This window comes from Dipodomys spectabilis, unplaced genomic scaffold, assembly GCF_019054845.1.
Source record: "Dipodomys spectabilis isolate Male_0828 unplaced genomic scaffold, ASM1905484v1 ptg000115l, whole genome shotgun sequence".
In the NCBI taxonomy this organism is placed as follows: domain Eukaryota; kingdom Metazoa; phylum Chordata; class Mammalia; order Rodentia; family Heteromyidae; genus Dipodomys; species Dipodomys spectabilis.
The window spans coordinates 16,689,228-16,716,269 of NW_024870792.1; the positions used below are offsets into that span (position 1 = coordinate 16,689,228).

Consider the following 27,042-nt stretch of genomic DNA (forward strand, 5'->3'; position numbering starts at 1 on the left):
GGAGGAGGCTGCAATGCTTGATAAGAAATGTACTCATTATCTTGCCCATGTAATTGTAACCCCTCTGTACAGTATGTTCACAAAAAATAAAAATAAAAAAGAGAAAAATAAATAAAAAATATATCAAGGAGCTATCAAGAGAATAAGATTGGGTAGCAAAAAGCTGAAAATACGTTTTATATTTCAATCTAGTCATTAAGTTAAAAATTCTAGCAGGGCGATGGTGGTTCCCGCCTATAATCCTAGCTACTCAGAAGGCTGAGATCTGAGGATCATGGTTCAAAGCCAGTCTGGGTAGGAAAGTCTGTGAGACTCTTATCTCCAATAAAAAACCACTAGAAAACCAGAAGTGACACTGTGGCTCAAGCAGTAGAGCACTCGCCTTGCTCTGAAGAGCTGAGGGATGGCACCCAAGCCCAGAGTTCAAGCCCCACCACTGACCAAAAAAAAAAAAAATAGTTAAAAATTCTATCTACCGGGGCTGGGAAGGTGGCTCAGTGGTAGAGCGCTTGCCTTGCATGCATGAGGCCCTGGGTTCGATTCCTCAGCACCACATAAGCAGAAAAAAAAAGCCGGAAGTGGCACTGTGGCTCAAGTGGTAGAGCGCTAGCCTTGAGCTGAAGAGCTGAGGGACAGCGCCCAGGCCCAGAGCTCAGGCCCCACGACTGGACCAAAAAAAAAAAAAAAAAAAAAAAAAATTCTATCTACCAAGCTAGTAATACTCAAATGAACTCAACTACTTCGGAGTCAGGCATGAGAAATAATCTTAAAAAAAAAAATCAGAATGACCTTCACTAACATAAAATAATTAAAATATTATTAATTTATTCAGGTAGTTTGAGTATCTTTCGCCTCAAATCCAAGATGCCCCAAACTTCAAAACTTTCTGACCAACATTTCGTCCCAAATAGGAAATTTTATAGTAGGTTTCAAGTGATAGATTAGGGACCAAATAATAGTGTACTAAAAAAATACTGTATAAAATTAACTTCAGGCCATGTGTTTAAGGTGTATACAAGTTAGAGGCATCCAGGAGTGACAGACCTGACCAAAGCAGCTCTGGATTGAAGAATTAACAGAATAAGAAGATTGTTGGTATTAAGGCAAAGTTAAAGAGCAAAGTAGACAGAACTTAGGTCAAGTCATCAAACATAAAGAGACAAAAAACAACCCTAGGTTGATGTGAGGTTGGAGGTAAAGAACCAAACTAAGTCCCCAAACCAAAGGTAAACAAAGGAGAAAATTATTATGACAAATATTTGAAGGAAAATATACAAGCTCATAGCTCAAGGAGACAACACAAAGCTGGACTCTGTAAAAGAGAAAAACAACTCAGACTTAGGAAGTAGAAGCTGTTCACTCTGGAAGTAGAGGGAGAATGAAAAGAGAAAATATGTTAGAGATCTGTGCTTGGAATCTCTTAGAAGGATCATGTAAGGTATGTTCTGTGGTAAAAAGCTGTAAGCATGAACACTTAATAGGCCTGTCTCTACATCAGGATAAGACTACATCTTCTTTCTAGTCCCTGATCAAGCCATCATTTTTTAAAATCATCATCTAATATTTGATATGTAGACAGGGAGTATTACACATTGAGATCTAGTGGTACAAATCATATAGAAATACACATTTTTCTTTAATTCAGAAAAAAAAAACCTTTTAACTACATTCTCATTCTGAAGTCATAAATCCTAAGAGAAGAAAAAGCAATGACATGCTGTAAAAAATTACACACACACACACACACACACACACACACACACACACACACACACACACACACGTTTCCTTGAAAATTTAGCTTGTAGAAGCTCCCTTTTTGAGCTTTCAGAACTATCAATCTAGCCAGAATTTTCTTTTTTTATTTTGTTGGTTGTGCCTGAACTCTGGGCCTGGACGCTCCCTCAGCTCTTCAGCTCACGGCTAGCACTCTACCACTAGAGCCACAGCACCACTTCCGGCCTTTTCTGCTTATGTGGTGCTGAGAAGCGAACCCAGGGCCTCATGCATGTAAGGCAAGCTTTCTACCATTGAGCTACCTTCCCAGCCCCAACCAGAATTATCTTAAGATACAAAAGGTAAAAAACTGCAGAGCTGAGAAATTAAATTCTTCCAAGGTGTCATTTTTGCAGACAATCCAAAAACGTGTGCTCTGATTCAAACTGTTTTAAAGTGAGAATGTCCATCCTCTATTTCCTGCTCTTGGCAGAAATGTCAAACATCAATTTCCAAGTTACTCAAACGTATTTAAAGCTGTTTATAAGGAAGGACTAGAAAGACAAGTCAAAGAACGAGAGACAATCACCTTACATACAAGGGCCATCTGGTGAGCCTAATCACTCTTGTATGAAATTATGTTAAACAACGCAGATGTCTCCTTAAAAATAATAACATACCACCTTAAGTTCTATACTAAATATCAAAATACCTGTTATGATTGCTGACAGGCAATGTTTATCCTGTGTAGATCTTAGAAAGGTGAAAAAACATTACTAACAAACATGAATAAACAACCAAAGTATGACCATTCAGTATTTAGATACTACTGTCTGTTGAATCTTGGGTAGGAGTGAAAGGAAAGGAACAAAACAGGTAACATATAAAAATATTCTAAGCTAAGTCCAAAGGTTCAAATCTACAATCCTAGCTACTCAGGAGGTTGAGAGAGATCTAGAGAACAGCAGTTCAAAACCAGCCTGGGCAGTCAGTCCTTGAAACTCCATCTCTAAAATAACCAGGTTGTAGCTGTTGCTTAAGTGGTAGCGCTCCAGTACAGCAAGCAAAGTCTAGCAAGCCTGAGGACTAGACTTCCAACTCTAGTACCAAGGGAAAAAAATTCTAAACCGGTAGAAGCATTTCTTTAAAAGCAACCAATTTAAACTGAGGAACAGAAGGAAAGAAAAATTATTAATGCCCCAAAGAAAAAATAAAAGACCTAAACCAAAACAACATATAAAAACTTTGGCAGGCCAGGCCACTGGTGGCTCACAACTGTTATCCTAATTTCTCAGGAGGCTGAGATCTGAGGATCACAGTTTGAAGCCAGCCCTGGCAGAGAAGTCCATACAACTCTTATCTCCAATAAACTACTCAGAAAAAGCTGAAAGTGGGCTGGGAAGGTGGCTCAGTGGTAGAGCGCTTGCCTTGCATGCTCAAGGCCCTGGGTTCGATTCCTCAGCACCACATAAGCAAAAAGAAAAAAGCCGGAAGTGGCGCTGTGGCTCAAGTAGTAGAGCACTAGCCTTGAGCTGAAGAGCTGAGGGACAGCGCCCAAGCCCAGAGTTCAGGCCCCACGACTGGACCCAAAAAAAAAAAAAAAAAAAAGCTGGAAGTAGTACGCTCAAGTAGTAAAGTGCTAGCCTTAAGAGAAAAAGCTCAGGGACAGTGTGTAGGCCCAGAGTTCAAGCTGCAGGATTGCTCCCTCCCCCTCCCCCCCAAAATAGCAGAAAAAAATAGCTTTTTCCAAATTATTATACAGATGGAGAAGTGACAATAATAGGTTGGCAGAGTGGGGCTAAAATAACAAAAATACACTGAGCTCAGTAATTAGAACAAAATACTGTCTACAGAAAACTGGGGCCTCTACTAGAAAATAAAAATGTTTCCAGGTATTAAAAAATTCAAAATATCCCCTTTATAATCATCTTGGTTACTCTGAACAGATAATTTTATATCTACATGAAAGAAGTCAAGGTGAAAATACATAAGAAATTAATTACAATGTAACAGCTTATTAGAAGCAACATAACAAATTCCAAATGAATGGTGTTCTGTGAGAAACTGGCATTAACATTTATGAAACAAAACCAATGGAATGGTTCTGGCAAAGACCTAAAGAATAAAATATACTGTTTTACAAGTACCATAGTGATTAGGCATAAATGAAGCAGAAAACAGGCATCAGAGACACATTTGCTAACTGGTAATGATTGCCTAGCTGCTCTGAATTGCAATTATAATTATTGATCACATAAAGTGAGTGAGTGAGTGAGTGTGTGTGTGTGTGTGTGTGTGTGTGTGTGTGTGTGTCTGTCTGTCTGTCTGTCTGTCTCGGGATGGGAGAATGAGGTAAAACCATATAAATTTAATCCTATCAACAGTGATTCAAGTATTAACAGCAAAATGTCCTATTTTGTTTCCCTTTAAGTTCATCTAGAAATTTTTTAATGAAGTTAAATATGTAAATATATAAGGGAAAGTTTTATTTATATATATATATATTTTTTTGGGGGGGTCCTGTCGTGGGGCCTGAACTCTGGGCCTGGGTGCTGTCCCTCGGCCCTTTTTAGCTCAAGGCTAGCACTCTACCACTTGAGCCACAGCGCCACTTCCAGCTTTTCTCTTTTTGCTTATGTGGTACTGAGGAATCGAACCCAGGGCCTCATGCATGCAAGGCAAGCGCTCTACACTCTGAGCCACTTTCCCAGTCCGGGAAAAAGTTTTAAGTTTCAATCCTACATGTATTCAAAAATTTTAAAGTACTTTAGGTTTGTGCTTTAAGTACTCTTAATACTTGAACCATGCTGTCAGCCTTGAGTCTTGAATACTTAAGACTAAAAAAGATGTTTTAACTTAAATTTTTTTTGACTAATTGTAGAAAAAACTCTAATTAAATTATACATGTATTATATATATATATATATATACGTATATATATAAAATTTAAGAAGTAAAAAAATGGTGTATACATAGGCTAAATAAATTCTGGGAAAAAATATATTTCAACACTTGAAACAAAAATGAGATTACTTGAAATTCAAGACATTTAGTTATTAAATAAATCCCTTTAGAATAATTACTTTTAACTAATTTAGCTAAACATCAGTAACTCTCCTAAAAAGATACTAAGAAAGGAAACAATGTAAAAGGTAAAGTGAACTTTATCTTTTACTAAAGAAAACAAAATTCTTCTTGCTATTTTTCAAAATAGTATAAAAATAAAAGTGAACAATTAGTTTCCAATATTCAAAAAAAATAAAAAAGTAAACTAGTAAGTTCAAAATTAGAACCTTTGTCACTCTAAGAACAATATTTTTTATTTTGCTATGTGCAGATCCTAGGGTTTGAACTCAAGGCCTGGCCACTGTCACTGTTCAATTCTGGCATTCTACCACCTGAGTCATAGCGCCACTTCTGATTTTTGGTGATCAATTAAAGATAAGAGTCTCATAGACTTTCCAGCCCAGGCTGTCTTTGAACTATGATCCTCAGATTTTAGCAGCCACCATTAGGATTACAGGCATGAGCCATCAGCACCTCACTAAGCTCAATCAATCCTACCAGTAAAGAGCTAAACTATTTCATATGTGGAAAAAATACATAAGACTGGAACATTCTAAACCATATGCTCATTTGTTTTCTTTTTACAAAAAGGAATGAAAGTAAATATAAAGAACCCATGCTACACACATATACATGTATAATATGTATAAAACAGAAAAGGTAATAAGAAAGGTTAATGTCCAGAAAACTGTTAGTTTATGTACTTAAAAGAGGGAAAATGTACTTCTGATAAATGGCATTTCCACTGTAATTCTCATCCATCAGCCTTATAATCTATCAAAAAGACAGACAGAAACCACCCTATCATTATTCAGTTGGTTATAAATGTGAAATGTTTTCTGTTTCTTTATACCAGCACAAAAACCTAAGTGACAGGAAATGGAGCAGCAATGATTTATCAAATACGATAGATTAAGTACAATTGCCTTTTAAAACACACCAATAGCATGCTTTATTCATACATACTATAACTCAAGAATAACATGAAAATGTTTTTTCTTATTTTACTCTTGTATAAACAACAAATAAAAATAAAATATTAAGTATGTGTATGTATAATTAGACAAGAGAAGTTAATCAATCTAACATCCTACAAATTGTGGCAGTAAAACAATTTTCCACAATAGCAAATTTAAATAAATAGCTACCAAAAGACATACAAGTCTCATAGAGATATGAATCCCTAGTATATTAATAAATGCTTGAGATATTAGCATTCCAGCTTGACTTTCTCTTGATATTATGAACTTAAAACCATACCCAAATTTTGCAGCAATGTCATATACTTGTTTCTCATGTTGAAGAACCTTTTCACGGTCTCCTTCAAACAGTAATGTGGCGACACTTATTTGATTGGGATCAAATCCTTTAAACTAAAAAATAAAATATTATTATAGCTAAGTTTTATCCTATAAAACAGTAAATCAAAATAACTTTTACATTTTTCTTTCTGATCTGGGCTTAAATATACCCATCTCTTAAAAATTGAGCTTTGTTACATTTTGTTAATCAATAAGAATGTTTAGTGTCATTAAATCACATTTAAAGATACAACACTTGCCATGCAAGAGGCCCTGAGTTGGATCCCCAAAAAACAAAAACAAAAAGTAAACACAAACCCACAAAAACTTTATGTGGAAGTATTGCATGTCTAAATCATATTGACATAATGGTATATAAATACAACAGATAACTTATCAGAATTAAAAATGTCAAACCAAGTAAGAGCTACAAAATGAAACAAGTAGCTGGACATAAGGGGAAGAGAATCAACAGAATTCCTATATCCCAGTAGTAACAAGTAATACTTTTAAAAAGATTTTGTATATAAAATTAAGGTAACAAAGATCTGCAAATAAGTAAGTTCAGTAGGAAAAAAAATCTGAAAGATATGTTCCTGAATGCATAAATTATTCTAAGCCTGCCAATATTTTAAGTTAATATATTAGTTTATTCTAATTCAAAAATCCCAATGGACTTTCTAAAATTATGGAAAATGAACAGGTAGTTAATGATGATCAACTATCAAAATTCACAATAATAGGAAAAACCAGACCTACAACAATTAAATCTATTTAAATTTTCAAAAATAAATGACTCATTTAAAATAATTTAAAATATTAAAATGAAACTATTTCTTGGAGATGTACCATACAAACAAATGTCTTAGGCAAGACAAATCAATGTATGAGTAGCAGAAGTCGATAGGGGTGTCGGTAGCTCACACTTACAAACCTAACTATTTGGGATCTGAGATCTGAGGCTCACCATTCAAAACTAGCTTTGTCAGACAAATCCTGGAGACTCTTATCCCCAACTAACAAGCAGAAGGCCAGAACTGAAGCATAGCTCAAATAGCAGAGTGCCAGTCAAAAATGTAAGCTGCTGTGTTCAAGCCCTAGTATAGCCACCAAAAAAAAAAAAAGAGTATCAGGTATTAAAGATGACAGTGCTCATACAGCTGATTAGCATAAGAAAGCAGGAAGTGAAGATCAATTAATATCTTTATCTCACATCATAAAATTAAAACAGAATTAATAACAAAGAAAATTTCAATTTTTACTTAACAAAAGAGGGAGCCAGAAACAAGCAATCCTAATTATATTTCAAAGAAAGGAAGACTTTTCTAAATTTGTGATTAAATAACCACAGGAAAAAATATAAATTTGAAACAAGCACCAAAACAACAACAACAAAAATCCTATTAAAATGGAGGCACTTCACTGGGTGAAGCTATTTACAAAGGGCTTCTAATAATCTCATTGCTCAACAAATTACATTCAAATAATTCACACAAAATTTCATCTGGAATAAAAAGATATATGCTCAGTCTCTCCTTAGTTTCAAGAATCATAAACTAAAACACAATACTATTTTCACTCTAGTAAATTTAAAGCATAATAAACAACAAAAATCCTATGCAATGACAAGGTTATAACAATGCACATTTATTGCTAGTGGTAATATAACCTACTGTAACTCGTTAGGAAAGCAATTTAGTAATCAAAGGTGTTAAAAAAATTTCACATCCAAGTTTTTACTGTAAAAATTAAAATAGGAAATGTTGTCACCATTAGATTGTCCAATACAGTGTTTTTTTTTTAACTGGAAAAGAAAAATTTCTGAAACTGCAAGATGGATGTGATCAAATATTTATTCCAAAATGAAAAATAAAATGTAGACAGCAACACGAAAAAACACTTTTATGCAGCAAGTTCATTTAAGGAGAAGGTAAGAAACAAGATATTAGCATCTAAAATTTTTAGCATTTTATTAAAAAGGCTTACCTTTGTAATATAAAACTTTTTTAGCCCATCTAAAAATGATGTAAAAATAGAGGAAACTTGAGGTTTAAGAGCATGACCTAAAAGAAAAAAAATTATATTTAAATAAAATTATGCTGAAAGAAGATCAAAAAGCTATGTCAACTTACTATTATAAAAATGATACAGGCTTAAATGACTAATGTTTTTAAATGTTTTATATATACTTATAACTAACATCTCTATCTTTTGTCTTCATTTTCTTTCCAATGTCACAACTTTTCATTTATGAAACCCACTGATTTTTGCAAAAAATTATCAAATGCAATCATGATATATAGTTTAGGTTATTGTTCAGTGTAAAACTACTTCATTAATTTTTATTTCATTAAGAACACACAAGTGGGGAGTGGTAAGCAGGAGAAAATGAGGGAGGAGGTAATCGTGTTTTAAAGGAAATGTAGTTACTACACCTTACTTATGTAACTGTAACCCCCTGTTCATCACCTTTAAAATAAAAAAACAAAAAACACCCAAGATGGCTGGTTTAACTTTTATTTTTTTAATATGCAGAAACAACTCAGTTATAATCAGAATTTAATGTTATATCTTAACTCATCCAAAATTCATGGCATAGAATGGGCAATTTCTTTTTTAATCATACATGAATAGTTAAAACTGCAAAAATAAGATAAATGGCATATCAGAATCTGTTAACTACATATTTAGCTTGATTGAAAAACCTTTGCTGTTTTCTCTTTTTAAAGAGTAGCAACTTCCCAATTCTTATGACCCTCATTTAAGAGTTATACATCTAGCTTTAATGCTATGAGCTCAATGCAGAAAAATATGGCATTATATATGTAATTTTTATGAAAAAAGTTAAAGTCTTTAATAAATATAAAATTATTTCCAAATAAAAGGCATATTTTTTAAGCCTTAAATGGGGATTTTCCTTTTAAAGTATAAGCTCTTCCTTTAAAATAAATACAAATAGCAGGGCACTGGTGGCTCACACCTGTAATCTTAGCTACTCAGGAGGCTGAGGTCTGAGGATCATGGTTCAAAGACAGCCCAAGCAGGAAAGTCTATGAGACTCTTATCTCCAATTAACTACCAAGAAACTAGAAGTGGCGCTGTGGCTCAAGTGGTAGAGCACTTCCCTTGAGCTGAAGAGCTGAGGGCCAGCACCCAGGCCCAGAGTTCAAGCCCCATGACTGACAAAAAAATAAATAAATGCAAATAGTAAACTAGTCATTTCTATAACAGCAATTATAGTTAGTCATTATATCTAATACATGTATTTTGTGTGTCTGTGCCAGCCTGGGGGCTTGAACTCAGGGCCCAGGTACTTTTCTTGAGTTTTTTTGCTCAAGGCAAGCACTCTACCACTTGAGCCACACCTTCACTTCTGGCTTTTTTAGTAGTTCTTATTGGAGATAAGAGTCTCACAGTTTTTCGTGCCAGGGCTGGCTTTGAATTCTGATCCTCAGCTCTGAATCTCCTGAGTACTAGGATTACAGGTATGAGCTACCAGCACTTGGCACCATCCATTTACTTTTTATTTTAAGTGAACCTACCATAGAACTAGGAGGAAGTGTGTTTGCATACTTCTAGGCACAGTAATAAAAATAAGAACAGGAACAACAGATACCTAGTTCTTCCCTCTCCCACTTCCCCCCGCCACCCCCCCACCCCCCCCGCCCCGGTTGTATGGCTTGAACTCTGCCCTCAGCTCTTCAGCTCAAGACAACTGCTCTACCACTTGAGCCACAGTGCCACTTCCCAGATATCTAGAAAGACCTGTTCTCTCATCTTTTAAGTCATTGCAGATTCCACTTATTTTTTTTTTTAAAAAAACTGCCCAAATTATAGTTAATATTACAAAGCAGTTTATATCTAATACAATTCACTACAATAATCATAAATAAGTAAGTCTTATACTATACATGACTCAAAAATAAGGTCTCTATATGTAGGCCAACACAGAGGAGAGCTGAATTTCCTCTTTTTTTTGTTCTTTTTTCTTTTGTCGCTTGTGGAACTTGAACTCTGGGCCTAGGCGCTGCCCCTGAGCTCAAGGCTAGTGCTCTAACACTTGAGCCACAGCACCACTTCCAGTTTTCTGGTGGTTAAATGGAGATAAGATACTCACAGACTTTCCTGCCCAGGCTGGCTTTGAACTGCAAGCCTCAGATCTCAGCCTCCTGATTAGCTGGGATTACAGGCACCCGGCTGAATTTCCTTTTAATATTTTCTTTGTTATAGGCACATTTAACTCAAATTTTTCATTATGCGTAGTATTGAGTTTTCAACGTAATTTACTTAAAAAAAACAACAACAAAAAATTAATGCCAGGCACCAATGGCTCATGCCAAGCTACTCAGAAGGCTGAGATATGAGGATGGCAGTTCAAAGCCAGCCTGGGCAAGAAAGTCCATGAGACTCTTATCTCCAATTAACTACCAGAAAACTGGAAATAGAGCTATAGCTCAAGTGGCAAGGTGCTAGCCTTGAGCTGAAGAGCACAAGGATAGCATCCAGGCCAAGAGTTCAAGTCCCATGACCAACAACAACAAAAAAAAAACTAACAACAACAAAAAAAACATACCAGACAACCATAACTGACTTAAAAGAATCAAATTTAAAAACTATCTTTTGATGGTACTAGCCTGACTTCCTTAGTTGTTTCTATTTAAGTATAAATCACTCATCCCCCTCAAAGAAAAAAAAAAACTCCTAAGTTCTCTTAGACATGATAAACAAAAGTCTGTCTATCTTAGCCTTTAGTATCTATCACTGAGCAATCATTCCCATAATCTCAGAAATTATTTCAAATGTTTTAAGTTTTGTAAGAACTACAGGGATAGGCACTGAAGGCTCATTCCTGAAATGCTGCGACTCTTGAGGCTGAGATCTGAAGATGGAATCACATTTCATAGCCACCCCAAATAGGAAAATCCATGGACTCCCATCTCCAATTCAGCACCAAAAAGCAGGAAGTGGAACTGTGGCCCAAGTGGTAGAGTGCTAGCCTTTGGCAAAAAAAGCTCAGGGACAGGAACAGTCCCCAGGTCCTAAATTCAAGCCCTAGGCCTGGGGTGCACGCACGCACACACAAACACATGGAAAAAAAAAAAGAGAGAGAGAAAAGATAGCAGTAAAACTAAAATTATGTCAGAAAGACATTGACAAAATAAAAAAAAAAATGTTTGCACATTGCCAATGCAATTCTCCATCCAATATCTCAATGGCATCTTAGATAACCAGCCTATCATAATTGTTTCCCTATACCATTTCTTTTGTGCTATTATTTAATCTATCCAATTTAACTTTCCACATCATTGGTTGGCTGACTTTTCTTTAAATCTACCCTTATACTCAATCACAATTGTTCTTACTCTGCTCAAGGACCCCAATTTGTATCTTGAATTGTTTGATCTCCTGTATCCTTTGACTCCACCCTAACAATGTTGCCAGATAAGCTTTCTAAATGGAAAGCTGATAGATTATATTCCAGGCACAAATAAATCCTACTGTTAATAAAATTCAATCAATATCTACTCTGCAAAATCCTACCTTTAATTCCACATAACAACCCTACCCTCTATTTGAGGCACACAGAACTATTCAAAGTACACTAAAATATACTACTGCAGTTTCATAAAGTCATAGTTTTGCTGACAAACAAGTGTGGTAGCGAACCTCTATTTCCCTTGGAAAATTTATCCCAAACATCATAATCCATTAGAAACCATTTTTTACTTTCTAACTCCACTTTGAGCAAATTCAAGTAGAATAAGCATTCTTTCATTTATGGTCCCTAGTAGTCAATGCAGTCTTGCTGTACTCATTCATTTTTGTAACTCATTGAACTGAGAACTTACTAGGGAGCAGGAACCATGATATTTACTTTTCCAATTCTACAAATTTTGGAGGCTAAGTATATTTTAAATTTACCACTCGACACTTACCAAACTGAAACTGCTGGTTGTCCATGAGACGAATAGATGCAGGAGCACATCTCTGTTTAAAAATAAAAACAAAAAAAGCAATATTGTTTTAATATACTAGTAATCCACATAAGCAAAATATGAACATTGTCTTTCTCTAAGAGATCAAAAGAAAAAAAACTTTAAAAACACACCTTAACTTTTCGTATAATATAAAAACAAAATTTACTAGCTTCTATAAAGTGTTTAGAAGAGAAATCTACATATAAAACAGCTGCTTACACACATAAACATTAATTTATCACATCTTTATTTCAGCAAGATCTGTTTAATGCCTAGCAAAGCTCTATGGGAATAGGTCAAAAGAAATACCAGCCCTCAAGGTGGACCATTTTAGAAAAAAAATTAAGATTAAACACAGTGCCTGAAAAATTATACTGCTTATGAACTATATTATCTAAGTTTTTTAAACTATATTTTAAAAATGAGAGATAATGGAGGCAATTTTCCAAAAAACTTCTAAAAATTAATTGTAGTATCTCCATAGACAACTCTCGTGATCATTCCTTCTTTTTAATCCCTTCTCATAGTTTATTTTACATAGAAACCAGCCAGACAGTATCCAGATTTTTAATTTTTATTCAAGGTTACATGAATAAAAATAGAAACTTTGAAGGATAAGAAGAGGTATCTAAAGAATCAAATATTGCAGTGTCTTATTTATATAACCATGTGTTTAAAGTTGCAAAAAAGAAAAACTGAAGAATGCAGGTACAGGCTGATTTAGCCTTAACCTAAATCCTAAAATCCAAAATCACTAATATTGAAAACATTTTGAGCACTTACTTTTCACACACAGAATTTTAAATTTTAAAACATTTTGGATTTCCAAATAAGGGGTGCTCATCAATCCTAGTGTATACAAATACTCAAAAGTGGAAAAATAAATCTGAAAGCTGATACACTTAACATTCCAATTTTTTTATTAAGAAATATTTAGCTTTCATTCTTACTAATTTTATTATAATAAAGAACTACAACAGAGCTGATAAGGGTCATATTAGCTACAATTTCTCTACAAAATTAAAATTAAGCTAATTCTCACTGAACTTCAAATTCTTTCTTCTTTGAGACAGTGGCTCAAAAGAACAAATATCAAAAGGGCATTATTTTTTTAATATTCAATTTGAGTTGCTGTATCTAAAGTTAAGATTAGCTTTTGTTACCAATGTTTTAAAACTAGTTTGTAGGTTAAAGATCTAAAGTTTTCCTTTACAAACTCAAGATTACCTTTATGCTTTGAAGATAGCACAGACTGTAATAACTGTAGCTCTAATTTCATTCTCATCCTATTCTAGTATTCTGAAGTAAGACTGCAGTATCCCACAGAAAAGGGGAGAAAAGGTCCTTGAGTTAAAGTGACCCCTGCTGGTAGGTGATCAAAACTCACATGAAAAGAAATATTTCAATCAATTTTATTGTTGAATTAATGAGAAATTCAAGGAATTTAATAACAAAATCTGCTTACTCCAAGCTGAAATAAATTTAAATTTTTTATTTTTTATTGTGAAAATACTGTACAGAGGTGTTACAATTACATGGGCAAGATAATGAGTACATTTCTTATCAAGCATTGTAGCCTCCTCCTTTGTTCCCCTTCCCATCCCTTCCCATCCTTCCCCCGCCACCCCCCATAAAATAAATTATTAAGTCAAATTGCTGGTGATTTCTTTCAAGGAGGCTACAAACTTACTTAACTGTATAATGTAAAAAAGACAGTTTAAAAAAACCACTTTGATTACTCTTATTTTACTAAGTATTAGCAGTATTCTATGTACTAACTTACAAAAGCATCAAATTACTCAATACAAACACACTATTAAAAAAGGCCCTTCATGAAATACTTCAAAAGATTGCTGAAAAAAGGTTTTCCTAGGACCAAGTCATGGCTTCTATTTGCAGTTCAGATGGGACAAATTATTTCAAATGGTTAGTGACTGGGAAAAGAAATTCAGTATTGGCATATATTTCAATGTCTGAGGTTTCTATTATTTTAGCTTCTGCTTTTTTTGTGGGTCATGGGGCCTAAACTCTGGGCCTGGGCGCTGTCCCTCAGCTCTTCAGCTCAAGGTGAGCCCTCTACCTCTTGAGCCACAGCTCCACTTCCAACTTTTTTATGTGGTGCTGAGGAATAGAACCCAGGGCCTCATGCATGCAAAGCAACCACTCTGAGCCACCTTCCCAGCCCTATTTTAGCTTCTTTAAGATGAATTATTAAAGGATGAGTATTGAATGGATTATATTTGTAGTGTAAGGACTAAGGACTGAATCATGTTTGAGTTGAAAAAGTTTGTTTCTTCAAAAAGTAACTCAAACTTTCTGTGTAGATTCCTGAGCCTAAAGGCTATAATAGAAATGGTCTGATAATCTCGTATCATATCAAGCAAATGCTTCAGTACTAAAAACCATAAACTTTTGTATAGCATGATACATAAATGCAGAAGATATTATGGTATGTAATAACCTTAGTGATTACTAGAAAATACATACCATCCATTTCACTATGTGTCCTATGAAGTTAAGAACAGTATAGCCACAAAAACGGCAATGATAAAACTAATCATAAAAAAAAAAACTTCCAAAGAAGCTTAAGTCTGTTAAATGCAAAATTCTTGAGATAAAAACTTAACAGATTTTTCCTAACTTAGAAGTCAGAGTTGATATTAGAGAAAAAAAAATCACACAATATTTAAGGCTATTGTTATTACTGATTGATTATACTAGAAAGGACATATGACCCTAAGAGCTAAGAGTCCACAACAAAAAGAACTCTTATTAAGACAATCAAAACTTGATTTTTAAAGAATGGAAACAAACATATTATTGTCCAGACATTTCCCTTCACTTAAAATTAATGAAAGGATCAAACTTTAGCACGAGTTTCCTAATTCTCACATTTTGTCAGCTTAATAAAAGTAAAAAGTAGCTTATGATAGCCAGCACATCTTAAAATTGTTCTCATTTTTCTGGATCTGATAGTAAAGAATCTGGCTTATGAAACATTTAACTAAGGTCATACTTTCTGCTTCAGAGAGAGAAAAGTATGATACAAGTACTGATTTAAAGTGATAATTCCATTTTCTATATGTAACAATATTTCCTATAATTACTGTTAAATATACATGTGTTTTATAAGTGTTTTAAAGTATTTTAGTGTTTATAAGTATGTGTTAAAACTGTTGAAACTCCTCTTACCTAATTTGAACTCCTGCAGGATTAATTTTTACAGAACAATTTATGATACAGTTTTTCCTAATTATGATCTAAACTTGCTAGAAAAAAATCATCAGTTTAAAATTAAAGTGATAGAAAGTATTAAAGGCCACCCCTGGTCAAAAATAATGAGTAAAAAGACTTTTTGGGGGACAGAGGGGATGGGGGTCAGTCGTGGGACCTGGACTCTGGGCCTGGTCACTGTCCCTCAGCTCTTCAGCTCAAGGCTAGTGCTCTACTATTTGAGCTATAATGCCACTTCCTGCTTTTTCTGCTTATGTGTTGCTGAAGAATCGAACCCAGGGCCTCATGCATCCAAGGCAAGCACTCTACCACTCAGCCACCTTCCCAGCCAAAGGCTATTTTTTTAAACAAATAATTCTAAACACACACTAATACTGAAACAGTTTTTAAGGAAATTGAGTACTAATCTATCTCAAATATTCCATTTTTTTCTCTAACTGGAAGAATGGTTCCTCCTTCAATGTCAAAATGCATGCTTCATTATTCTCCCTAAAAACACACAGTGAAAAAAATTCTGCTTGTGGGCCTGTTTGAAACCTTGTAAAGATATCACTGTCATTTCCTTTTTTTTTTTTTGGGGGGGGAGGGGGGGGGTCGGTCGTGGGGCTTGAACTCTGGGCCTAGGCGCGGTCCCTCAGCTCTTCAGCTCAAGGCAAGCGCTCTACCACTTGAGCTACAGCGCCACTTCCAGTTTTCTGGTGGTTTATTGGAGATAGGAGTCTCATGGTCTCTCCTGCCCGGGCTGGCTTTGAACCGCGATCCTCAGATCTCAGCCTCCTTAGTAGCTAGGATTACAGAGCGTGAGCCACCAGTGCCCAGCTTATTGTCATTTCTAAACAACAACAAAATCAAATGTCCTATCTGATACTGATATTCCAATTTTAAAACCCAATTTCCTCTACCCTCTTGAAAGACTAACAGAAAATCTATTATCTAAGAAAGTCTTAAAAATCACTTACCCATCTACTGAGTAAAGAAGGGTATTAGACTGGACTGCCACTTAGGAGACACAGTCTCATTAATATTACACTAAATCTTCCTATAGATCCTCACAAGGCAGTAAAGCATTGAAAAAGTACAATTCCTCACATGCATAAAGATCACAGACAAGACTGCGGCAGAATCCATCAGTTGCCATTGTAAGGTTGCTTAATTTACTTTCTTTAGTAAGAATAGTACAAATATATACTAAGCCCACTTTGCTATATGTGAAAAATCATGTGTGTTCTTTTCCAAAAGACAGTCATCCAAAATAGACTTTCCAATTTCAAAAAAGCACCTCGAGAACAAAAACACTGTAAAAATAGAAGTGCTAAGAAATGACAATGAAGAATTACAAATGGTCAACTCATTATTCAATCAAGAATTTGGCACGATCATAAACAATGTACCATCTATTTTAATAAACCTTAATTCTCCAGCTATCAGCTGAAATTCCAAATCCCAAACTGAACAATTAGTGCCAAAATCTGATAATTTTCTATTTTTTAAACCTAAGAATACTGTTACAAAGGAAAAAAAATGGTGTTCTACTCCTTTGACATATGAGATTTGTATACTCAGTGAACTCATAAGGCGGATATATCCCTAAGCCATTATAAAATATTTTCATCCATTTTATTCCATTTCTAGGTACACAATAATGCTTCTCTACAGGTACATTATATATAAAAATAAAATACGCAAATGTGAAAAATAATATGATTATCTCTAAATCAGAGTAACTATTCTTAGCAAAGAAATACTTGAGAGAAAATATTATCAATAGACTTTTAAATCAGTTTCAGTAAGGCAAACTTTCAGGTCCACAGTAGATCTACCGTAATTGTCCATTACTATGTACACAAAACTAAACTGTTAATATAAAAACTACAGAAAAGTGCTCTCATTTTTTTAACCTGCTTTTTAACTTCATTGTGGCACTTTCTTTAGTCATTTCTTACCTTTATTTATTCCAGGATGCACATACCTAAAATAATATTGTCCAGGTAATTTAGACTATGGCCATAGAGTAAATATACTATTTGTTTTTAAATTAATAAAAGGGCAAGTTTCACTGATTTGTATAAGGACAAAGAAAAATTCTATTCCCTACAGTTCAACAGGACTGATAAGTACTTCCTTGTCAGTCACTTTCTGTTAGGAGTCTATCAAAATGTAACAAAACTGTATCAGATTATACCAACTATTTATGTTTAAATCCAATAGACGCATTCTAATGAAAATGTAAACTTAAGGTTCTGGTGTATTTGTAAAAAGCTTCTCAATGATGAAACCTAAGATATATTTACATGTGAGTATTTGCAATGAAGCACTCAGAAAATTACAAAACATACATACGTCTACTCCAAAGATCTCTTAACAATACGTTTCAATGAATCTATTAAATCTGTGTTCTTATAACAGATATTATGAAGGAACAGAATTGGCCCAATAGACTGAATTATCTTATGAAGATCCATTTTTGAAAAAACTACTTTTTAACCTCTACAATTTTATTTGTTTTCTTCCTACGTAACCCAGGTTGATCCCATGTCATCCTGCCTCAGCCTCTAAGAAGAGATTTTTTTTAATTGTAACTTGATATTCATGTTTATTTTGTCATAAAAATTGAAGTAGTAATGATTATTTAGAAATATTATTCAAGCCAGGCACTGGTGGCTCACACTTGTAATCCTAGCTACTCAGGAGGCTGATATCTGAGGATTGTTGTTTGAAGTCAACCCTGGCAGAAAAGTCTGTGAGATTATTATGTCCAATAAACCACCAGAAAACATGAAGTGGCCCTATGGTTCAAAGTGGTAGACTGATAGCCTTGAGTGTAAAAGCTTAGGGACAGTGCCCAGGCCCTGAGATCAAGTCCCATGATTGACACAAAAAAGAAGATAGAAATATTACTCAACACTAAACAAAAGTTCTACAATGTTTTAAAGTTTTAATTTGGCATTCACATTTCTTTTTCCATAAATATGGAAGCAGCAATGAATAGCTAGAAATGTTATTCAAAACTGAACAAAATATTTTGAACTGAATCTTTAATAAAGTTTTTATAATTTTTAAATTTTATTTTATAAATAAAATTCCAGGGGGGGTGGGGGGAGGGGTGGGGTGGGGTGGGGGGGAGTCTGGGAAGGGATGTGAAGGGTAAACAAAGGAGGAGGCTGCAATGCTTGATAAGAAATGTACTCATTATCTTGCCCATGTAACTGTAACCCCTCTGTACAGTATGTTCACAAAAAATTAAAATTAAAATAAATAAATAAAATAAAATTCCAAATTTTGAGGCCATGGATATTCAGCCATTATTCTGATTTCAACAACTATCTTGTTTAAGGCATATTAAGTTTTTCAATTACTCACAAAAAATTTACCTCCAAGTAACTTTAAATATACATTCAGTATAAGGCCATCAAGGCCATCAATTATATATATATACATATATATGTATATATATATATATACACACAGAGATATAATTGGCTTAAAATCATATATCCTTCTTTAAACTAAGAAAAAAAATTGATACAATATAATTACTGAAAGAAGTAACTATACTTTAAGGGCTTTACCTTTTCATATACAACTGAGTAAAAAACACAAATATAACACAGCTAAACATAAAGATTACTGTAACATAATTATATAGAAATATAAAAATTAAGTATATACATATATTAACTTTTTTACCTGTTTTGCAATTTCTCTTAAACAAGCTACTCCTTGTTCAAAATTAGGGAACGCTACCGAGCCATACTTTTGGTATTCAGGGACTGGTCTGATTTTTACTGTAGCTTCTGTTATTACACCAAGAGTTCCTGAAAAAGAAGGGAGAAATAATCCAATACATCATGAGGATTTTCTAAATCATATTTATGTGTGTATGTGTGATCTTCTCACTGAGATTATATAAAATGGCCCTCCTATAACTGTATGATTGCAACTTGGTTCAATTAATATTTTAACCTAAAACAGTTACCATATAAAATTTAAATTTTTTATCATTTATATGTGGATGCTAGGCCTTAAAAATGTTTTTATAAACATGTATATAAGTATAAATATACATGTACATAATTAGTTAAACAGAACATGAATCAAACTAAGAGATTGCTCAGAAGGAGAGGGAAAAGGGAAAAATGAAGACGATGAATAACTGTAATACATCATAAGTATATATGAGAGCAACACAGAGAGACTCACCAAAAACTAATGGCCAATAGGAGAATGGACTCGCTCAACACTATGTTGAAAACGAACTATACAAATTGTGGGTGGGAACAGGAGAGAAAAATTCAGGAGAGCAAGGGAAGGGGTCATACTATTCAAAGTTAAATGTACTTTTTGTCTGACTTATGTAACTGTAACTCCTCTGGATATTACCTTTACAATAACAAATTAAAATGCAAAAAAAAAAAAATAGGAGAATGGAAGGAAAGAGAAACAAGCACTTAGTGGACTAGTTAGAGGGGAAGATGGCTGAGAGGAGGATAATGAAGACTGAGCACTGTCAAAAGATTATTTCCAACGAAGACTATAAAACAAGGAAATCTGTTGGGGACACTATTTCTTAGAGAGAAGAGGAAGGGAGTGTAATGGAGGGGGTAAAATGATTGGAATACACAATGTAGACATGTATAAAGATATAACCAATATTAGCCACAAAAAAGCATTATTACAAATTTTAAATATTAGGTTAACATCTTTCTTTACTGAGATATAATCTAGCAATAAAACTTACCTAAAGTACAAAATTGAATGGTTTTTATAGTACATTCACATATACGCACAACCACGATAAGTTTTAGGCTATTTTCAAACTTTCCAAAAGAAATCTATACCAATTAAAGTCACAATGAATTTCCACACCTACATCAGTCAATCCTAATCTACGTCCTGTCTAGATACATATTCACACAAGACATTTTACATAAAAGAAATTTCACAAAATATGGCCTTGGGACTGGCCTCTTTCATTTAAATGTTTTTAAGGTCTGCATGTGTTATCTCATTTATTCACTGTTTTTAAAACAGTGGTAATTACTATTATTCCATTATATAGTAATACTCACTTTATCTGTTCATTAGTTGATAAAAAATTTGGAACTCCACTTTTTGGCTACTGAAAATACTATGAGTATATTACACTATAAATATATTATGCGAGGGTTTTTTTTTTTTTTTTGCTTTGGGAAGCACTGGGGTTTGAACACAGGAAAGAACTCAGAACCTTATTCTTGCTACGCAAACATTCTACCATTTGAGCCTCACTTCCAACCTTCTTTTATTTTTTTTTACTTTGTCAGCCTTGGACCATAATCCTCCCATTTTCATCTTCAGAGTAGCAAGAATTACAGATGTACTACTTCTACTGGTTTTTGTACACAAGTTTTTATGTGGCATTTCTTTCTTCTTCTTGGGTATGTGACTAAAAACTTTCTTAGTTTTAGGGGAAATTTCCTAATGCTTCTAATACTTTTTTTCAAGATTAAGTTTAAGCTATCTTTTCCCAAGTTTAAGTTTCAGATAACTTGCAGCCAAATGTGGAACTCATTTCTGGATCAAGGGAACACTAATGCTGGGACCCTAATCACCCTTGCTCTGGCTTGTCATTATCTGATTTCTTGACAGGAAAAGAAATCTAACTTTTACCTATTTTCCTTGTCCACTTATACTTCTAAATGAACAAAATATCCAAGATTCAGCTAAAATAGGAGCCTACATACTTTACTGCCAAAACAAATAAATTACAAGAAATGGGTTCAAGCACAAGCCAAGACGTTTGTACCCTTATAAGCAAGGATGCTGTGGCACAATAACAAAGACCTTTCCTTTTTTTGTGGTTTGGTAAGAACTTGTTTACAACCTTTTGTAAATCTAAGTCACTTTAAACAAGTGTTTTCCTAGTTTTAGGGGGAAAAAATCCTGATGTATATAATACCTTTCTTCAAGATTAAGTTATCTTCTGTGTTGGTGAGTACTTTTTTCTATTTTGCTACTGGCATATAGTTCTGGACTCACTGCCTGTTTTTCATATCGTTTCTTTCTTTAGTCTTGAATTTTTATTGTTATATGAAACTGCTTTAATTATAATATTGCTGTCAATATTTCAACTGTTTCAGAAGCAGGCAGGAAAATAGCTGTGCTTCAAACTATAAAATATAGAGTTATGAGCTAACTGGATAGTGTCAGTAATTTCACTCTAGATATAGAGCCAAGAAAAATGGAAATATTATGTCCACACAACAATCTATACATGAATGATCACTATAACATAATTGATAGCAACCAAAAAGTAGAAATAATACAAATGTTCACCAACTGACAAACGATGAACAAGATGTAGCATATCCATGCAATGTAATATTATCCAATCACAAAAAAGAATAAAGTGGAGATGGAACATAGCTCCAGTGGCAGAACACTTGGCTACCATGTGTGAATTCCTGGGTTCAATTCAGGTATGATGATACACATCTCTAATCCTAACTGGAAGCTGAGCTAGGAGGCATGTCCATTCATGTTTATGACTAATGTGGGGCTAGAGTCCCTGTCTCAAGAACAAAAATAGGAAAAAACCCTAGCTACTTATTACTTGAATATACGCACATCATGCCAATAGTCGATACTCCATGTAACTGTTTACAAATAAATTCATGGCAATGTAACATAATAGAGGTTTATACATGTTTTGAGGTTTTTAAAATATTCTAATAAATTTCCATTTTATTTCAGAATTTGTCAAAAATTTTTTTTTTGCTCTGGAGGAAAACTAAAGGCTTCAACTCTTAGTTGCTATAAAATCCAAGTAGCTGCTTAAAGCAAAATCATAATTTGAAAATGCACTAACTGGTAACATAATTAGAAAAAAATCAGTATCATTAGTTTCTGAATCTGTCCTCTCCTTCTACTTCCTATATGGGATCTACAACTTATTACTGTGACACAAAAATACTGCAACTATCAAATCTCTACATAGAAATGAAAGAAAGAGAAATCCAACAGCTCTCCTAAAGCCTCCCAGCTGCCGTAGGATTGTAACACTGAAAACAAAGTAATATAAGCTTAAAAACTTACACAACAAAGGGTAGAAGGTATAAGCTAACTGAAGACTTACAATAATACAGATAAAATTGCATCTAAAAAGCAAACTTGGAACAAAAAATCCCCAAATACTCTAATCACACTTGGAAAGTTCAAAAGCCCTCCTATAGGGAGAAGTTTGAGAATAGGAAGAAACTAAAACTATCTTGAATATGCAAGAGGAATAGCCAATACACACAAATAGACCTGCTGTATATTCTATCCTACAACGATCCTTTTGCTCCAGTTATAATTAAAATCTGGCAATAGCATGATAGAGTTCCTTCTCGCTTCTACGTGTGTCTACCTGCATCTTCTTTCTAGAAGGCAACTTGATCTGGAATTACTTCCTACTCATGAATCTTTTAGGACCACATTAGTTATTTCTAGGCTTCCCTATAGCACCCATGGACCTTAATTGTCTGCATTTCTCTAGCATTTACTTCAATCATAGATTATATCGTCTGCAGTATAGTAGTTTGTGTCCTTAAGTCTATGTGGACAGTATCTAGCATACAGAATTTTAAAATACTAGTTGTCTGATGAAGTTAATTGAAAAGAAGTCCCCACCCCACCCCCCACCTCCGTCCTTTTATCGTGGGGCTTGAATTCTGGGCCTGGGCACTGTCCCCCAGCTCTTCAGCTCAAGGCTTATAATACTCTATCACTTGAGCCATAGAGCCACTTCTGGTTTTCTGGTGGTTAACTGGAGATAAGAGTCTCACAGACTTTCCTGCACAGGCTGGCTTTGAACCTTGATTCTCAGATCTCAGTCTCCTGAGTAGCTAGGATTACAGGCATTAGCCACCAGCGCCCAGCAAGATAATGTATTTTTAAAGTTAACTCCAATTATATATATACTTCAATCATTAATTTAAAATTAAGAGTTGTGGGGCTGGGAAGGTGGCCCAGTGGTAGAGTGCTTGCCTTGCATGCATGAGGCCCTGGTTCAATTCCTCAGCACCATATAAGCAAAAAGCCGGAAGTGGTGCTGTGGCTCAAGTGGTAGAGCACTAGCCTTGAGCTGAAGAGCTGAGGGACAGCGCCCAGGCCCAGAGTTCAGGCCCCATGACCGGACCCAAAAAAAATAAAAAAATAAAATAAAATAAAATTAAGAGTTGTGATATCTATTATTCAATTTGACATCTGATAGTAAAAGGTTAGGTTAATTTATCTTAGACATATTAACACACAGTCCAGAAAAATAATCAAGAATTACATGTTTTTAAAGAATTCAATAGTTTTACTTTTCCTTATTAAAAAAGCAATACTGTTTTCTCATATAATATGCTGATCAGAACAGGATTAAACAGTAAACTGGTGAGATATCTTGACAAAGATCTGTAATTCATTATCCTACAAAAAAAAACTGTTATATGACTTACTGGTCATCAGCCTAGCACAGGCTCAGTGATATAGCCTCTACCTTATCAAGAGATATAATTTACTTTTTCCCTCTTTGATGTTACCATCAAAGATGAGAATTTATTCTACAATATCTTACTTTGCTAAAAGTATTCCATTATTCCTGAATAAAGCTAAATACTTCCAAAATCTATCTTATGTCAGCTCAGACTTTGCTGACTTAGAAAAGTTTCTTATTTATATCTATTTTATTACTCTGAATTTAAGGGAGGTTTTCAACCTAAACTAAAATCTGAAAAAAAAGCCCATGTTTATGCTATGCATATAATACAACACTGTGCCTAGAAAACATTCCGCAAAACAGAAGAAATAAGGTCAATGTTCTTCTGATCTGTACAGGAATTCTATGCTTTGGATGAAATGAAGAATGACATTCTCATCTACTGAATATTAAGTAAACAAGCAAGGATACCACCTGCAATGTAAAATATTAAATGAAGAGAAGTTTAAATCATTTTAAACCCTAATAACTTTTCTTAAAATTCATTTAAAATTTCAATATGATATAAAACCAAAAAGATTACACTGTCTCTAGAAATATAAAAAGCAAAACCTAAGATAAACTTTAATAAAATGTTCTCACAATAAATGAAGTACTAATTAAAACTTTTTTAAAAATTTCAAGGCTCTTTATTCCTTAAATGCATAAAACATTACCTTCAAATATCTGATATCATAACATCACAGATTCTCATATAACTAAGTCACTAACCTCTATTTTTCATAATAAATTTTCACTTATAGTTATTTACCTTCAGATCCCATGATGAAGTGATGGATATCAGGGCCTGTTGACATACGAGGTCCTTGAGAGCTTTTTTCTATTATACCTCTAGGTGTGACCACTTTCATATGAATCACCTGTTTAACGCAATACATACATGATACAAATTCTAAATATCTGTAAATAAATTTGCCTGTGTGCTTACAAACATATTAAAGTATTTTAATATAAAACACTATTTTCGGGCTGGGGAGGTGGCTCAGTGGTAGAGTGCTTGCGATTCCCCAGCATCACCGGAAGTGGCATTGTGGCTCAAGTGGTAGAGCGCTAGCCTTGAGCTAAAAGAGCTGAGGGACAGCGTCCCTGAACTCTGGAGTTCAGGCCCCACGACCGGACCCAAAATAAATAAATAAAAATAAATAAATAAATACATAAATACATAAAACACTATTTTCAAAATAAACGATAAGCTGTGAAGGTGTGGCTTAACTGGTAGAATATTAGCCATGAGGAAAAACCTAATGAACAGTACTTGGGCCTTGAGTTCAAGCCCCAGTACTAGCATGCACACACAATCCGACGCCCCCCTTATTACCCTTCCCTCTCCCCCTCCCTTCCTATACGCACATACAAAAGTAACTAGAGAAGCCTGAGGCACACTGCATACAAGAGAAAGAGAAAGAGAAAGCAGGTATACTGAGAAAAGTCATTCCAAAAAATAGTTTCCAGTATCTGAGGAAGAAAAAGCTGGCTGCTGGGCACTGGTGGCTCACGCCTGTAATCCTAGCTACTCAGGAGGCTGAGATCTGAGGATCACGGTTCAAAGCCAGCCCGGGCAGGAGAGACCGTGAGACTCCTATCTCCAATAAACTACCAGAAAACTGGAAGTGGCGCTGTAGCTCAAGTGGTAGAGCGCTCGCCTTGAGCTGAAGAGCTGAGGGACAGCGCCCAGGCCCAGAGTTCAAGCCCCACGGCCGACAAAAAAAAAAAAGAAAAAAGAAAAAGCTGGCTAAATATCCAACACATTTTTAGAATAGATTCTAACAGATAAATGTTTATTACTAAAGGAAATAAGCAAAGAGCATCAATAAACAATTCCCTAAAAAGCAGAAAATAAAATTGCCAAAGAGGACATATTAAAAATTTACATTCACTAGCAATTTTAAAAAGGTAAGGCTAGGCATAGTGGTGCATACCTATGACCCAACCACTTGGGAAATGGATATAGAAGAATTAAGTTTGAGGCCTGCCAGGGCTAAAAAAACCGCTAGTAAAATTATCTCAAAAACAAGCCAGAATCAGAAGCCAGGATCCACTCTTGTAACCTTAGCCAATCAGGTGGCAGAGATTGAGAAGAACACAGTTTGAGGCCAACATAAGGCAAAATGCTCATGAAACCCCATGTGAACCAATAGCTCAGTACAGTGATACATGCTAACATCCTAGCTATACAGATCAGAAGGATCAGGTTCAGGTTCCAAGACAGCCCAGACAAAAAAAGTATGCAAGACTTCATGTCTACAGAAAAAGCTGTACCTGGGGTTACTTATCTGTCATCCCAGCTATGTGGGAAACATAAAGAGGAGAACCACAGTCCCAGCTAGCACTGTGGAAAAATGAGACCCTACTTCAAAAATAACCTTAGCACAAGAGGCTGGAGGCATGGTTCAAGTGGTAGAATGCCTGAATAACAATCACAAACCTGAGTCCAAAACCTACTATTCCAAAAAATATATAATAAAATATGAAAGACTAATAAGATGACAAAAGAACGGAGGATATGAATATGATCAAAGTGCATGAAAAATGTGTGCAAGTATATAGTAACTCTTATTCAATAATAGAGTTTATTTTAATGCAAAAAGAATATAATTTTTAAAATTCCTCAATAAAATAAATAAGATTAGGTAAACATTTTTTTAAAGTCTGCAGAATATTGATATCTTAAATAACTGGTGTTAATGATAAAAGTATATTTCATTAAAGAAGTATTTGTTATTACTATTAGTAATAAAAATGCTGCAACATTAGAATTGAAAACCAAACTGAACATAAAGTTCTCTAAAATGTGCCAAGCATTATGACACATTTGCAATCCCAGCATTCAAGAAGCTAAGAAAGAATTTTCAGTCTGAGGCCAGCATGAGCTACATAGTAAGATGCTGACTCAAAAAACAAACAAATGGATGGATGAATGAGTGAAGTTACCAAATACTAAAGGTGGTCCTGAACCCAAGGAACACCAAAGACTTAAATTTTCATTTTATATTCTTTTAATTCTTAGAATTCTATGCTCAGAATTCTACACTATCATTCTATTTTACAAAAAAAAAAAAGAAACAGGTTTTGAAAGGCAAAACAATCTATATAACACTGTTAATCACTGGAAACGTTATAGATGGAACAAAAAATATAACTAGTGTGCTCACAGTTACATTACTATCACATTAGCAAACTGGCACAAGGCAAAGTAAAATTTATTCACATTTAAGTATTACAAGTCTTATTACTACATAAT

General features: G+C 34.4%; 1 protein-coding gene across 2 annotated transcripts in view; it reads right to left on the bottom strand.

Annotated features, from left to right (window-relative positions):
* Agps (alkylglycerone phosphate synthase) overlaps nt 1-27,042 on the bottom strand; it is a 107,383-nt gene that overhangs the window by 29,847 nt on the left and 50,494 nt on the right. For both annotated transcript variants that reach the window (XM_042688231.1, XM_042688232.1), the window contains exons 10-14: nt 24,553-24,661; nt 18,983-19,110; nt 12,020-12,071; nt 8,070-8,146; nt 6,043-6,155 (exon numbers count right to left, since the gene is read on the bottom strand). In XM_042688231.1, the coding sequence (XP_042544165.1) occupies nt 6,043-6,155; nt 8,070-8,146; nt 12,020-12,071; nt 18,983-19,110; nt 24,553-24,661 (479 nt within the window). The remainder of the gene's footprint in view (nt 1-6,042; nt 6,156-8,069; nt 8,147-12,019; nt 12,072-18,982; nt 19,111-24,552; nt 24,662-27,042) is intronic.